The sequence below is a fragment of the Sinocyclocheilus grahami genome, unplaced genomic scaffold (assembly GCF_001515645.1).
Source record: "Sinocyclocheilus grahami isolate Dianchi unplaced genomic scaffold, SAMN03320097.WGS_v1.1 scaffold443.1, whole genome shotgun sequence".
In the NCBI taxonomy this organism is placed as follows: domain Eukaryota; kingdom Metazoa; phylum Chordata; class Actinopteri; order Cypriniformes; family Cyprinidae; genus Sinocyclocheilus; species Sinocyclocheilus grahami.
Window position 1 is genome coordinate 377621 of NW_015505622.1, and position 15425 is coordinate 393045.

The 15425-nt window shown below is 37.3% G+C and overlaps 1 protein-coding gene across 4 annotated transcripts in view; it reads left to right on the forward strand.

Moving 5' to 3' along the window:
- The first annotated feature begins 2398 nt into the window (after positions 1 to 2398).
- LOC107552235 (dehydrogenase/reductase SDR family member on chromosome X-like) overlaps positions 2399 to 15425 on the forward strand; it is a 56131-nt gene continuing 43104 nt past the window's right edge. For 2 of the 4 annotated variants that reach the window (XM_016234082.1, XM_016234083.1), the window contains exons 1-2: positions 10729 to 10916; positions 12490 to 12597. In XM_016234082.1, coding sequence (XP_016089568.1) covers positions 10814 to 10916; positions 12490 to 12597 — 211 coding nt within the window. In that variant the 5' untranslated portion in view covers positions 10729 to 10813. Of the gene's footprint in view, positions 2753 to 10728; positions 10917 to 12489; positions 12598 to 15425 lie in introns of those variants that run through there. The other 2 variants (XM_016234085.1, XM_016234084.1) reach the window with 2 other exon arrangements.

The window sequence follows — 15425 nt, forward strand, 5'->3', positions numbered from 1 at the left end:
TATTGTCACTCACTTATATACCTGCAAAAACATTAAATATGAAACAGTGCAACATTATAACATGCCACCCCTGCAACTGCTTGCATCATGCATTGTTAAAGTAAGATTTACAATATTTCAAGTTGAACAAAAGCCTCAAACAACAGGCAAAGACAGTGTACTATTTATGGTTTGTTTTATAATTATAATTGGGGAAAATAACTGCTCTGTGAGGCAAAGAGAAACCACTAACAGCTAAATTATGCATATTAACATGTAAAGTCCATATTTTAAGTTGGTAATAAAAGCAAAGGTAGCTGGGAATACGTGGAAGGATCACTAATCTCAGTTTCAACTCTGCTTTATTTGTATGTCATGACTTTTGGTCATGCTTTTAAAAATATCCCTTACGAAAATTAACCATGGTTTTATTGTAGTAGAAGTATAGTAAGCATGTTTTTTTGGCGTATTTATGACTATTCTTATAACCACAGTTTTACTATAAATACCATGGTTAAACTATTGTTAGTGTAGCAAAACCATGGTTAATTTTCGCAAGGGATTACGTGATGTTACCAATAATACCATGGTACAGAAACAAACATTCTCCAACCCATTCTTCCCATAGGTTGGTGAGTCATGCAGCTTGTATGTGGAAAGATTTCATTTCAAAGAGTCAAACCAATGCACCAAACCGAAGTTTTTTGGTCATTCAAACATTCAACTTTTTCAGTAATACAAAACGGTAAATAACCAGCATAGTAGGCCAAAAATGTAATTCAACGCTTCAATTACAGCTTATTTACGAGCAATTAAAACAAGCGTTTTTATCGTTCATACAGAGCACGGTTAGCAGTGGCAATCGCCAAAAAGTGACTCCTGCGTCTTTGTTGCGTTATTTTGGGCACGATACTTCCTAGTGCTACAAATTACAAGCGCTGTTACCAAAACAACACCTCAAGTTTAGATAGGAAACCATACCTTGCGCTCTTGTTGCCACAAGACTTGCCAGAAGAAGTAACATCCACGTGTATGAAGTCATCATCTTGCTGTGAAAATATATAAGATTAAAACAAATTTAGAGCAATTTCAATAATTCGCAAAGATATAAGGCTTTACGAGCCTAGAAACCAACTACTACAAGTTTCTCGAAGCTAAAGTTGAGCAGTAACTAACTTCAGTTACCACCCCTCTGAGTGATCCGAGCGTGGCCCAACGCGGTTCCTCAGTTCGGTCTGTACAGTCCAATTATGATCCAAAACAGACTGTGCAGGAAAAAGGCGCGGCTCGCCACGCCCTACCTGCGCTTTTTTGAGCTCGTGAGTATTAGAACAAGCTTGGCTTATGTAGTGGATGAATTAATAAAAACATTCTTCATATAGGCTATACATAGCAAATTAACGGAAAATATATAACTCTTATATTGGACACACGGTGGACAGAAGATGTCTTAATCTTTAGGTAAAACCAATAATCTGCTGAAGGTGATCGTAACAAATTCAGCCTATGTGATTTCTGCCACAGCATTTTGTACAAACAGCGTGTTTACTCGTAATAGTGCCATTGTGTTTTAAGATTAAGTTTTACGTTGTTTTTTTTTTCTGCTCAAAAATCACTGAACATGGGCGTGCCACAGTTTTAGATGCGCTTCTAATTTTAATCATATTTGGCATTAGTGGTGGCAATAGCGCCCCCTGAATCATATTTGGCATTAGTGGTGGCAATAGCGCCCCCTGAATCATATTTGGCATTAGTGGTGGCAATAGCGCCCCCTGAATCATATTTGGCATTAGTGGTGGCAATAGCGCCCCCTGAATCATATTTGGCATTAGTGGTGGCAATAGCGCCCCCTGAATCATATTTGGCATTAGTGGTGGCAATGGCGCCCCCTAGCAGACAGCAAATAGACTGGTTTCTTACGCCATCTAGTGTTAATCGAACGCGTTGCAACAATAGAAGCGTCCAAGCAGCTCTCTACAGGATTAATTTAACTATGGTAAATATTTCTGATCTGACTCACTGAGAATCACCATTATCAGATAGGCTGACTTGACTAGCACAGTTGGGATTAAAGTTGAAATAAAACACAACCCATTGTCATCTTTGTCAACAGATCTGGTTAGAATATAATTCAAGGACACCTCATTTGTTGGACAAAAACCCTCAAACTTATTTTTTTTTAAATAAAAAAAACACTTTGTAACGCAACCTAATTATGAAGAGCTATTAACACGCATTAACATTACTACATCACATTAACATTCTTATCATTTAAGATTTAATTTATTTAATCTATAATTTGAGCAAGCAGTACTGGATGATGGGTATGCTGAAGGGACCTCAGAGTATCGTGCCCCCTTGCGCAAATGGTGTGAGAGATCACCATGAGGCAGCGCTCTTTCGCGTGTCATGTTTTTGAAGATCCCACGCGTTTCATCCTAGGTTCCCCACTCGGCACGCACCAATGCAGATGCGGACCGGATCGGACGCTGCTGGCGCCTGAACGTGTATCCATCTTCATTGCGCTCACGGTGTCTGCTTTCTCCAGCTCGCCGGTATCATGCAGTCTTTAATATCCCCAGTCACCAAAGCAATACTGGTTGCACTGTTTATTTTTGCGATCCTGCTCATTTTGTACGTGATATTATGGTATATCTGTCGAGATGTGGATTGTGATCACGGAATTTGATTGACATTATTGGATGGGTCTTTAAGGACATGCACCGGGTGTCCAAGCTTTGGCACTGACCAAGAAGGGAGCAAAGGGTGACTGGTAAGTTCCCTGTTACTAACCTGATAAACTAAGAGTGGACAGCACTGATTCGGTATTTTTGTTTTAATATACTGACATTGATTGGGGTGTCCTTTTCCACTAACGTGTTGCGCTTCACTGGCTGTCGGTAACCATTGAGAAGATCTGCTTTCCTTGCACCTGTTAATGTAGACGCATACCAATTCAAATCATTGCACATGTCCGCTTTTGAGCTTTTTAAACTAATTTGAATTTGAAATCGGGGACTCAAAAAAGGAACAACACGGCACCTTATTCTCGTTTAAATTAAATTCAGTGGACTTTTTTTCTGCTATTAATGATAAAAGAACTTGTTTGCTCATTAAGTTTATATGTAAGTACTGTATCACATTTCATAAACTCAATTCTTACCTTCCCAAATATACAGTAGAGAGCAAAAACGCTATATGAGCGAAAATGAACAATACAAAAGTTGAGATATGATATCGAGGGCTGTCAGTGGTTTTTAAGCATGGAATCATCTGAGTGCCGCCTGCTTATGGTGTACAGTTTATGGATGTCTCATTTTTTTGCTGTCAGATACACTAAAGCAAATCTTATACCAGTTAATCGCACTGGAGGTTTATGGAAACCTATGGCAAGCCTAATTAACATGTATTCAATAAAACCATTAAATTCAGTGGACTTTTTTTCTGCTATTAATGATAAAAGAACTTGTTTGCTCATTAAGTTTATATGTAAGTACTGTATCACATTTCATAAACTCAATTCTTACCTTCCCAAATATACAGTAGAGAGCAAAAACGCTATATGAGCGAAAATGAACAATACAAAAGTTGAGATATGATATCGAGGGCTGTCAGTGGTTTTTAAGCATGGAATCATCTGAGTGCCGCCTGCTTATGGTGTACAGTTTATGGATGTCTCATTTTTTTTGCTGATACACTAAAGCAAATCTTATACCAGTTAATCGCACTGGAGGTTTATGGAAACCTATGGCAAGCCTAATTAACATGTATTCAATAAAACCATATTTTGTTAGTATTATTATTATTTATTTATTTGGTTCAGGCTGTATGTATAATTAGTAACGAGTAATCCAATATTAACAAGTGCATTTTTCAATTTCCACTATTCAATGGATAGTATTTGTATTCCATATTACAGCAGTCACTAAGGCTGTCTATTCAATTAGTACTTATGTACCAGTACTTATCCCATTGCTTAACAGTTACAGTCAATATTCCATTGTTAGTGGCAACAAATTGAATGCATTTTTTTCCCAATAATTTCTTTGTATCTTTTATCAACTATTCACAGATTATTGTATTTCAGTTGTTTCAGCTAGTACAGGATTGTCCAATCCTGCAGTCCCACCGTCCTGCAGAGTTTAGCTCCAGCTTGTCCCAGTTTACCTACCTGGATGATTTTACTAATCCTGAAGACAGTGATTACTTTAGTTCAGATGAGTTTGATTGGAATTAGATTTAAACTTCAATCCCTCCAAACCCAGGATTTCTGGAACTAGTAACTCTCAGTAGTTAATATCCTTTTAAGAGCTTATTTATAATTGGATACTCGTACCTATATGTTACCAGGTAACAGTTATCTCAAGCTAGAATTGATTTTATATATGCAGCTAGTCAGAAAGGCCAATTTTAGTTAAGTTATTAGTAATATTGAATATATGATGAAAATACAGAAATGTACTGCAGAGTTTAGCTCCAGCTTGTCCCAGTTTACCTACCTGGATGATTTTACTAATCCTGAAGACAGTGATTACTTTAGTTCAGATGAGTTTGATTGGAATTAGAGCTAAACTTCAATCCCTCCAAACCCAGGATTTCTGGAACTAGTAACTCTCAGTAGTTAATATCCTTTTAAGAGCTTATTTATAATTGGATACTCGTACCTATATGTCACCAGGTAACATTTATCTCAAGCTAGAATTGATTTTATATATGCAGCTAGTCAGAAAGGCCAATTTTAGTTAAGTTATTAGTAATATTGAATATATGATGAAAATACAGAAATGTAAAAATAGATAGGCTATAGCCTAGTTGGGTTTATGCGATAAACGGCTTGCCATAGACACCTGTGGTTCGCCTGTTGTGCGCTTAAGATATGAGAGCGTTTGGAATTTGGTTCATGCTTTCAGCCATTCGTTATGGAGAGATTCAGTGAGAACTCATTGCTACAGCTTCATGTCTTTATATTTGTTCTTTTTGTTTTAATTCACCAATATATAGCCTATAGATGTTCCATAGTCGGCAAAGCGTTGATTATGCGTTATCGTTTCCATTTTTTATATATATATTTATCTATTTCTTCTTTTGCAAAACGGCTACAATTTCATCTACACGCTCACCACGCAAGGCTCTATTGCTGAAGAAAAAGCATGTTGAAGCTCATTTAAAGTTTGTTGCACAACATTTAGACAAGCCTGTGAAATACTGGGAGAATATAGTCTGGTCAGATGAGACCAAAATTGTACTCTTTGGATGCCATAATACACACCATTTTTGGTGGTGAAATGGCACTGTACATCACCCCAAAACATCAAGGTGTAGCACTGGCAAAATTCATATAATTGAAGGAAGGATGAATGGAAAAATGTACAGAGACATTCTTGATAAAAATCTGCTGCCATCTACCAGGATGATGAAGATGAAACAAGGGTGGACATTCCAGCGAGACAATGATCCCAAACACACAGCCAAGGAAACTCTCATTTGGTTTCAGACAAAGAAAGTAAAGGCTTGTTCACACTGGGACGAATATCGCGCGTGATTATCGCCGACGTTTAACGCCTCGTGACTAAACAAAGGGCGCCAATGTGAGTGTGCACACCGACTCGCAAAACGCGAGGCGTAAAAGCGTAATTTTTTAGAAACCGCCTCGGGCTTGTTTTTTTGGTTTGAAGGGCTGCGTTAAAAACTGTCCGAACAATGAGATTGGCGCTTTTGTTCACGTGCCTAGAGCTGCTGAAGTTACAGTAAAACACGACTTGGTGGCACTCAAGCACAAAACGGTCTTGCCGAGCACACATTGATACCTAATGACGAAGAGGAAGTAAGTAGACCAAGAAGATGCATAGAGGCAAGATGAATGTAGAGCTGCTGGTCTCATTGGTGTCTGAACACAAAGGGCTTTATGACAAACGCTTAGCGACTACAAAAATCTCGATAAGAGGGAGTTGTTATGGAGAAGAATTGCTGATCAAATAGGATTCGATGTGTACCGGGGTATTTCTGTTTTTCATTAAGTGCCATCTAATGTCAGGAAATGAATTTGCACATTCACTCGACTCATCGCCAACGAAATTCGCTTGGGTATGAACACAAAAGACGCGTCGAAAAACGTCGGCGATAAGCGCGCAATAATCATCCCGGTGTGTACGAGGCTTTAAGCTGCTAGAATGGCCCAGCCAATCACCTGACTTGAATCCAATAGAAAATCTATTACACCGTGTCTACACCGAACACGACAGCTGTCGCACCACGCCGCAACAGCTAAAGTTACGGCATGTTCACACTAGCAGCAACTTTGTCGTTAAATACAAACATTTTGGAGGCAAAAGGACTAAATATAATATAAACATGAATTAAATCCATACATACAGACAAAAATGAATGAGAAACAGAGCCTATTTTTTTCCCATTGCATATGGTTATCTATGGCTGAGAGGAGAACGAACACATGAGCTCTGCCATCTTCTTTCCTATTGGCTGTCGCTCCCGAAAGTCGCTCTTCATTTGCATAAAGTTGAAGGATTCTGAACTTTGTCGTGTCGCTGGACACGCCCCATCTGTTGCCAACGGCCACCGTCGCGCTTGTCGCAGGAAATCGCCAGCTCTCCACTGAAATGAATGGGATCGTGTCGCTTTGTCTCTTGTAGTGTGAACGGGGCTTTAGTCTGCACTGGACGACTGTTTAAAATCATTTGAACTTTGTGCCAGTACTTCATAAATAGAAGAAGTTCACGCTTGTAGTGTGAACGGAGCCTTAGAGTTCATAGAAGAGGCCCATGGAACCTTCCAGATTTGAAGACTGTTTTGTGTGGAAGAATGGGCCAAAATCACACCTGAGCAATGCATATGACTAGTTTCTCCATACAGGAGGCATCTTGAAGCTGTCATTACCAACAAAGGCTTTTGTACGAAGTATTAAATACATTTCAGTAAGTGTGTTCAATACTTTTTCCCAGGGTCATTCCATTTTATTACACAGAACTTAATTTCTGAACTTATTTGTATTGTTTTATTTGTATGTATGGATTACTTGGGTTGTTACTGATATCTGGTGAAAATTTCATGTCAACAGCACCTTTAGAAATATATTTACTGAGAAAAATGGTGATGTGTTCAATACTTATTTTACCCGCTGCATATATAGGCTTTATATATATATATATATATATATATACACCAAATTGGTTCTTGTATCATTGTATTCTTTACAAAATGACCACAGCTCCATTCATATAACTATTTTTTAAATAAATACATGCATACGGACATACTGTACATACATATTTTGCAATGATTGTGTTGACAGAAAAATAAATGATATATTATTAAATTGTAACACAGCTACCCATTATATTCATGCCTTAAAACCACTATCAATAACAGTATGAAGCTGAGAGGTGATATGAAATAAGTCATAATGCCAAATTGATTAATTACATTATTATTAATGTAAGTAAAATATGCAAATTCTGCCATAATTTACTCAAACTTATGTCTTTCCGAAACTGTAAGACTTTGGTTAATCTTCAAAACACAAATTACAATATTTGAACTAAAACCTGAGAGGTTTCTGTCCCTCCATTAAAAGTCCATGTAACCAAAACTTAGAAGATCCAAAATAATCATAAAGGCATTGTAAAATGAATCCACTCACATTTGAGCTTCCGTGTTTACCATATGTGATGTTTTTTGATCATTGTTTAGATTTAAATAAAAACCTAAATTAAATCTTGTCATCAAAGCAATCATAGATCTTCACAAAACGTAACCCCCCTGATTCATGTGGATTCATTTTATGATGCCTCTATGATCTTTTTGGATCTTCTAAGTTTTGGTTACGAAAGTACTGTTTGGATGACATGAGGGTGAGTAAATAATAACAGAATTTTCACTCATGCTCTGAATGCCAACTACACTCCATGTGCGCATATGTAACAAATTACTCAACTGTCCTTGGAACTGTGGAACCGGAGAGAGAGAGAGAGAAAATAAGAAGCGGTAGAGTGAGAGATGGGGGAGGGTTGGAGCTCCCAGGTTAAAAGTGCTGTTGTTCTGAATGCATTCTGACAAGGAGTCTGCAGATACAAACAAACTCTGAAGGGGGAAATACAACAGCTGTTTTGCTATCCAGCATCCAGAGTAAGAGGAAAAGAGGGAGAGAGAAAATCGAGTTTATGTGTGGGTGCTTGTTTGTCTGCAGGCTTAGCACTTCTGGAAAGAACGAGTGTGAGTAGGGATTCAGGTCAGTATTAGAACATGCTCAGGGGAAGCAACCTCCTTGGCCCTGAAAGGATAAAGAAACATGCCTGCTAAAAGAGATGAAGACAAGAAGAGGAAGCAAGGCAGAAGCTCCTCAGGTCACAATGGCACGTAATTATTAGTTTTTGATAAGCGGCATGGATTTAACCTTTGAGGACAAATCCTGAGTGCCGATGTGGAAAACAAAGTTGTCATTTTGTCACACCTCAGCCTCTTTGACCCATGTCCAACATTTTCTTTTTTTCCCCCTGAATTCTCAAACATTATAAAAATTCAGTAACAGGTCCATGTTTAAATTGCTCAGTTTCCACAATCTAAGACATTCAGCCTCTTTTCTCAGACACAATCCCTATTTATAAGGCCTGAGAGCACTTCCAGTAGAAAATGTCTGTTTACATAGTACTAGTCGAACATCAAGGATTCTCCACAACCTGCTGTCACTGCACCAAAGCTGAGCTCCAGGTTTGCGTTTCTCTCTCTTGAGGGGTTTTCATGGCACACATCCCTCTTGTATGACAGTAGGCTACATAAATACCTGTTTGCTCCCAACAGAAAAAAACTGCTGGTGCCAAGAATATAGAGTATAACAGCCAGAGATTATTCATATATATATATATATATATATTATATATATATATATATAGGGAGAGAGAGAGACAGAGGAAGACCAATAAGGGAAATGCTTCTATCTTGGATTTCTCTAATATAACTATTTTCATGACAAATTATTGTCAGCATAACAATTCAAGTGACAGTTTTAACTGAAAAATGAACATGAATTTCAAAATGTCTTGGTAATTGACAGCAGAATTTAAGCTGGTGATTTGGCATCTCCACAAGTAAACCTGATGATCCATGTTATCCAGCAAGATTTGAGAATGTTCCAAAAGCACATCTTGTGTAATTCAATGGCGCGAGAACATCTGACGCATCTATATCCCAGCTCTAGTTTTCCCAGAATGTTTTAAGAGGTCTTGTTATTAACACATTAAAAAGCTGATGAGTTGAATCAGGTGTTTTAATTAGTGAGATATCTAAAACATTCAGGTAGGTGGGTCCTCAGTACTGGAGTTTTACTTATTTAGAGAAGAATCTAAAGTAAACTGCTAAATTTGAGGGTCTCCCCAGTTTACAAAATGTAGGGGGAAAAATTATATTAAATAAAATAAACAGAAATTTACAGGGGGGAAATGGGCTGGAAGGTGATCAAAAGCATACTCGTACAGAATGACCTATATCACCCATTTGCACCATACATCATAAAATAACATTGCATAACATATAAGAGATTTTGATCTATCAGTCTATCAATATTTAATCTGCATCGCCTGATAACTGTACCCAACTGGCCGATTAAGGTCATCATAAAATCTAACCTGACAATGCCCCCCCCCACACACACAGGCACACACATGGAAGTTTATTCCACCTAGTTACATTTAAAAATAGTGCAAATAAATTGTGAACTTTAAGTAAATATTGTTAAAAAAAACAGTTCAGTTAAATTTAGCAGTTTTATCTTATTTCCTACCATGAAATGTTATTATTGGGTATCTATCTGCATTATGTTGGCTAGCTCTCTAGTTATTAGATCTGCACTGGCCACTAAAATCTCTCTTTTTATTCAGGGTAGGCTATCTCTTAAAGGAATAGTTCACCTAAAAATTTACATTTTTGTCATCATTCACTCACTCAAGTTGTGAATTTCTTCACAATATTTTGAAGAAAGTGAGTAAACAAACAGTTTCTTGTACCCATTGTGTGTCAAAGTATTTATTTTTATTTTTATTTATTTATGCTACACTATGTTATGCTAGAGTCGGACTTGTATCCCGAAGGTCGTGGGTTCGAGTCTCAGGTCCGGCAGGGATTGTTGGTGGGGGGAGTGAATAACCAGTGCTCTCTTCCACCTTCAATACCACGACTGAGGTGAGACCCTTGAGCAAGGCACCAAACCCCCAACTGCTCCCCGGGCGCCTCAGCACATACCCACTGCTCCGGGTGAGTGTTCACAGTGTGTGCGCGCTTGGATTGGTGAAATGCAGAGCACAAATTCCAAGTATGGGTCACCATGCTTGGCCACATGTCACTTCACTTACATTAACTGGATTTTTTGGGGGTGAACTATCCCTTTAACTACACTGTATGGCGCCCTTTCCCCCACAGAATAAAAAATAAAAAAGTACATTTCAATTTTTTATCAAACAATTCAGACTTTGTTTCTCGCAGTTTTGAGGAAAAAAAGTCAGCGATATAAACTTGCTGTTTTCTCAGAACTGCGATGAAAAAAAAAGACAGAACTGTGAGATTTTTTATTCCGTGGTGGAAATGGGCTAACGTAGACTGCACTATTTACTTTTCTTAAAAAGTTTGTTGGTAATCTTCTTCAGCTACATTTGTTTCGCCCTTTCTTGGTAGTGGCTACTCCCCGTAAATCTGCATCCAGACTCTCTAGTCTAGTGTGTCTACGGTGATTGAGGTAGAAAGCGGAACTATCGAACAAACAGCTGATAATCCTGCTGTACTTCAGCACGGCGTGTAAATACTGAGACACTCGCTGTCATCTTCAAACATGTGGTGGCTTTTGCCTTGTGTCCTCGGCTTCATCAGACTCTACTTAGACGGCGTCAAAGTTCTTCTATACCAGCTTTTCAACAGATCCTTCATCCTGCCAGGTTAGAGGTTTTTATGGTCACGGATTTGTAGTGATCTGACGGGCTTGTTTTATTGTCGAACAGCAGCTCAAACAGGCATTCAGTAACGTTATTTAGGAGCTGTCAGCTGTAGATTGGGGACGTTTAGAATCGCTTTGTGAGAAGTGCGCTTAAAGGGACAGTTCACGCGAAAACAAAAATTCTGCATTTATTTGCTCACGTTCATGTTCTTCCGAAACAGTATGTTTTTTAGTTTTTTTTCTCCGATAAACGAAATTAGCTACGCGGAGTAACACAATCAGTCCCCGCTCACTTATATTGTATGGTGAAAGGTTTAAGTTAATGAAAGGAGACTGTTATTTCTGTTCTACTGTAAAAAATAAATAAACAAAAATGTCAGTAAAAGATATGAGAGATTAGAGATAAATTATTATCATTTACAGTGTTTTTTGTTTTTTTGAGTCTACTTTCTTTGAACACATCCTTATACTTTCTGATATTGAAGTTTATTAGTTTGCATATTATGGCTGCTAACTTGGCTGTTATTATGCATAACTTTAAAAGAAATAGTTTAAACATGTTTCTCATTTGTTATCTAAACATAGCCGACTGTAACCTTTGACCTGTTTACTCCAAAGCTGAGGTCTTTTTTATAAAGACACTTTATAATACATTTCATTAAAAGTGATTACATAATATGGGTTGATGTTCACTTAGTTAGAAATGTACTGTATTTATAATGTATTTGTTTTAAATGTCTTATAAGTTTATTAGCCTCTGGCTGAAATGCTGGATTTCAATTATAGTCGCGTATGCCCATTTATTAAAGAATATGTAATTTAATTTATAGAATACTCTGGGTAATTTAGAGTGTTGCCAGAGATTCAGTGATGCATGCATTATCACAAACTAATCACATGTTTCTACTTAAGATTGTGCCATTGCAATTGTAGACGGCTCTTTATTTAAATTTAAATCACTGTTAAAGTTCAACCGTGTCCCAGCGCAAAGCAAAAGGATTAGACTCAAATCCATCCTCACAATGGTCTTTTGTATCAGAAATATTTAAATCTTCGGAAGCCTGACCGGATTAGCTATAAAAAAAGAAAGAAAGAAGAAAAAAAAAGGACATGATTAAAAAACACTGATTTTAAGACTTGTTTGCATTATTGGACTATGTTCTGAAAAATATAAGCTTTGCAATTAACTAATTTTAACTGGATATTTTAACATGGAAATGGCAACAAAAAGTAACTTTGCTTATCAGTGATGATTGCCATAATTTCTCTGCTTGAAAACACAAGTGTTTTTACACAATTAATAATAAGTACCCATAAAGCAAAAGAGTGAAGGAATAGCATCATAAGTAGGTTTATCACAAAAGCAGGTTATGCTGTTTTCATCAGTGTAGGATGCCGTTTCTACATTTAATGATCCCTGAGACCACGGCACATCCAAGAACACTCACAGAGGGATGACAGGATATGTCCCAAACAAAGACAGTCCTTGTCAGTGTAAAACATCTTTTTTTTAGATATTACAGAAGAAAAAAAATCATAATTTAATTTTTTTCATAATTTCCTGTCTTGCCCAGATTTGCCCAAGCAGAATGGAAAGGTTGCCATAGTTACAGGGGGAGCCAGAGGAATGGGATATGAGATTTCCAGACATCTAGCCACCCTGGACATGCATGTGGTCATTGGTATAGTATCATCTCATACCTGATTACTAATCATTGAACCAAATCCATTTCATTGGTGTCTTGACTCCAGCTTACAGATCAGTTCTTGTAGTTATGCAGCCTTTTATTTGGTTTTCTGCTACTTCTGATTGATTTTTAATATTTTCCATACCACATACAGTCAGTAATAAGTATGACTGGTGCTAACGGAGCACCAACCCAAAGTTTCCGCCCTTTTTTTCTCCCTGCCAGTCTGCATTATCAATAAGAGCTCTCTCCTGAAGTATGGCGTCACATAAAAGGCAATAAGAAGGGCTTATGCAAGAGTAACTCTCCTCAGATGTTCATTCAAATGCAGGACAGGTTTCTTAGGGTACTGTATGTGTAGGAAGAGAACTTGACAGAATTTGTATATGTACTTTTTTTTGGTTAAAGCCTGTTGGTAAAAGTTTGTGTGCTAAAATTGTTGTGCAATTGCTGCTTGAAACCTGAGTTAAATCTTTGCCTCTTTGTTGGTAAACTGTCAGAAAAAAATGGTAAAATTGTTTGTCGCTGGGGAAGGAGCCTATCCTCAAAGGTATGTTTTTGTACATCATCTACTCCTAAATGTTGCTCATTAGTACCTTTTTTTTAGCTTGCATTAACATTACTGTGTTTTGTGTCATTTCAGTTGACATGGCTCAGCATGATTGTCTCTGAGTTTTATGTAAATGACATTGATACTTGAGTTTTAGAGAGCAGTCTATAGAATAATTAATTCCCTAAGCTGTCCAACAAAAAAAGAAGCAACTTTGTCTTCACTACTACTCAGGATTTTCTCCTTCATTATATCTTTCCACCTCGTGTTTGCCTTGCCAATGTTGTCTTTGCTGGTAAATCTTGGTAATAAGTGTGTTCCACTGTCTAATTTTTGGTCTTTGCATCACCAAAAAAAATAAAAATAACTACACTACTACAGGGGCAGCAGCTAATGAGAGTAAGAATTATCTCTAGCGTTTAGTGAAACACTGCATTTAACATCATTTCAACATGCTGAAATACATCTAATTAAAAAACTTATTTTAGAAGAAAAAAAAATGGAGTACAGTCTTCATCTCATGTGACAGTAAACCATTCAGATGATTCTTCACAAATACACATTTATTTCTTAAAGGGATTGTTCACCTAAAAGTGAAAATTCTGTCATTAATTACTCACCCTCATTTTGTTCCAAACCCATAAGACCTTTGTTCACCTTCAGAACACAAATTAAGATATTTTTGATGAAATCCCGAGAGCTTTCTGACCTTGCAGCAACTGAAACGTTTTATGGCCCAGAAAAGTAGTCAGGACATTGTTAAAATAGTCCATGTGACATCAGTGGTTCAACTGCAATGTTGTGAAGCTACAGGAATACTTTTTGTGCGCAAAGAAAACTATTTTTTCTCTTCCTTGTCAGTCTTCGAAGCACATTCACAGGAGTACCACAACACATGCGCGTGGAGCAACCGACAGAAGAGCCAGCTTTCTGTAGTAGAACCAGAATGCACTTTGCTGTGTTTACAAGCAGAAAATGACACGCTGTACATTAAACAGTCTTTGTAAACTTTTCTGAAGATTTCGATAGAGAGGATCACTTGCAATTTTTTGCCCAGCCTTACTTATTTGAACCAGAATATACAGACGATGAACTAAAGGCCAGGACACACCAAGCCGACTTAAAAGAACTAGAGGCGACGAAAGCCGACAGTGTTGTCACCTCGCGTTGGCAGCGTCTGGACCAAAATCGGCACTTGAACAAACCGCACAGACTACAGCTGACTGCAAACTAACACATGTTTGTTTTGCGCCTGCGTGAGAGGAAATAGCTGTCTATATTAGCAGCTATCAATATTATATATCCGTCATTAAAAAGAAGTAGGGATGCACTGATACCACTTTTTCCAGTACTCGTCCGATACTTTTATTTTTGGTACTTGCCGATACCGAGTACCGATACCGATATTTTTATAGCATTTGTAAATTTTTTAAATATTGGGTACAGAAACCAAAAGAGTATGTATAATGTCAGTTGGTTAACTTCATTTATCAAATAGATACAGTCAAAAAAAAATTATTCAGACACCTTCAACAGTTCTCCCATTATCACAGTTTATTCGCTATAGTTTAGAAAATGGTAATAAAATATGACAAAAACTCAGAGTTTAACTGTGTCAGAACAAATTCAGCTTTATAATGTTAGATAACTTTGATAGAAAGGTATGTAATGGATTACAATCAACCAAAAATTGTTCAGACAGTATGACAGTATTTACACAACTATCAATACTTAATCGGGCAACCTTTAGCCTTAATGACAGCATATAGTCTCCTGGGCATGCTGTCATCCAGGTTCATGCAAACCTGAACTTAAATTTTTTCCCCCGGACTCGGTCTGAATAATTTTTGGTCTCAAATTTGTATCAGTTTTACTGGTAGTCCACTGTATGAAGAATTTTTGGGTATAATTTGTCACAGTTTACTTTATTTTGCTATCCTCACTTACATAAATTAGCAATAGTGTCCTGCACCCACTAGTAAAAAAAGATCAAAAATTATATCTGGTCTCTGAATAATTTTTGGTTTGACTGTATATCCTTCGGTTATTTTCACACTTAATTATGCCCATTAAAATGTATTTTACTAGTTTTTGTTACTTTCACTTTTTTTGCTCTATGGTAGCCTACATCATCTTTAATTTAATAGCATTAGAGCTGCTCCATTGCAGCGGCTTAGTACTGTAATGACGCGCTTTGCTGTAATAATGCAGGGGACCACTCGTTATAAATCTCCTAACTGTGATATTTTCAGAAATAGAAGTCGCGTTTTTT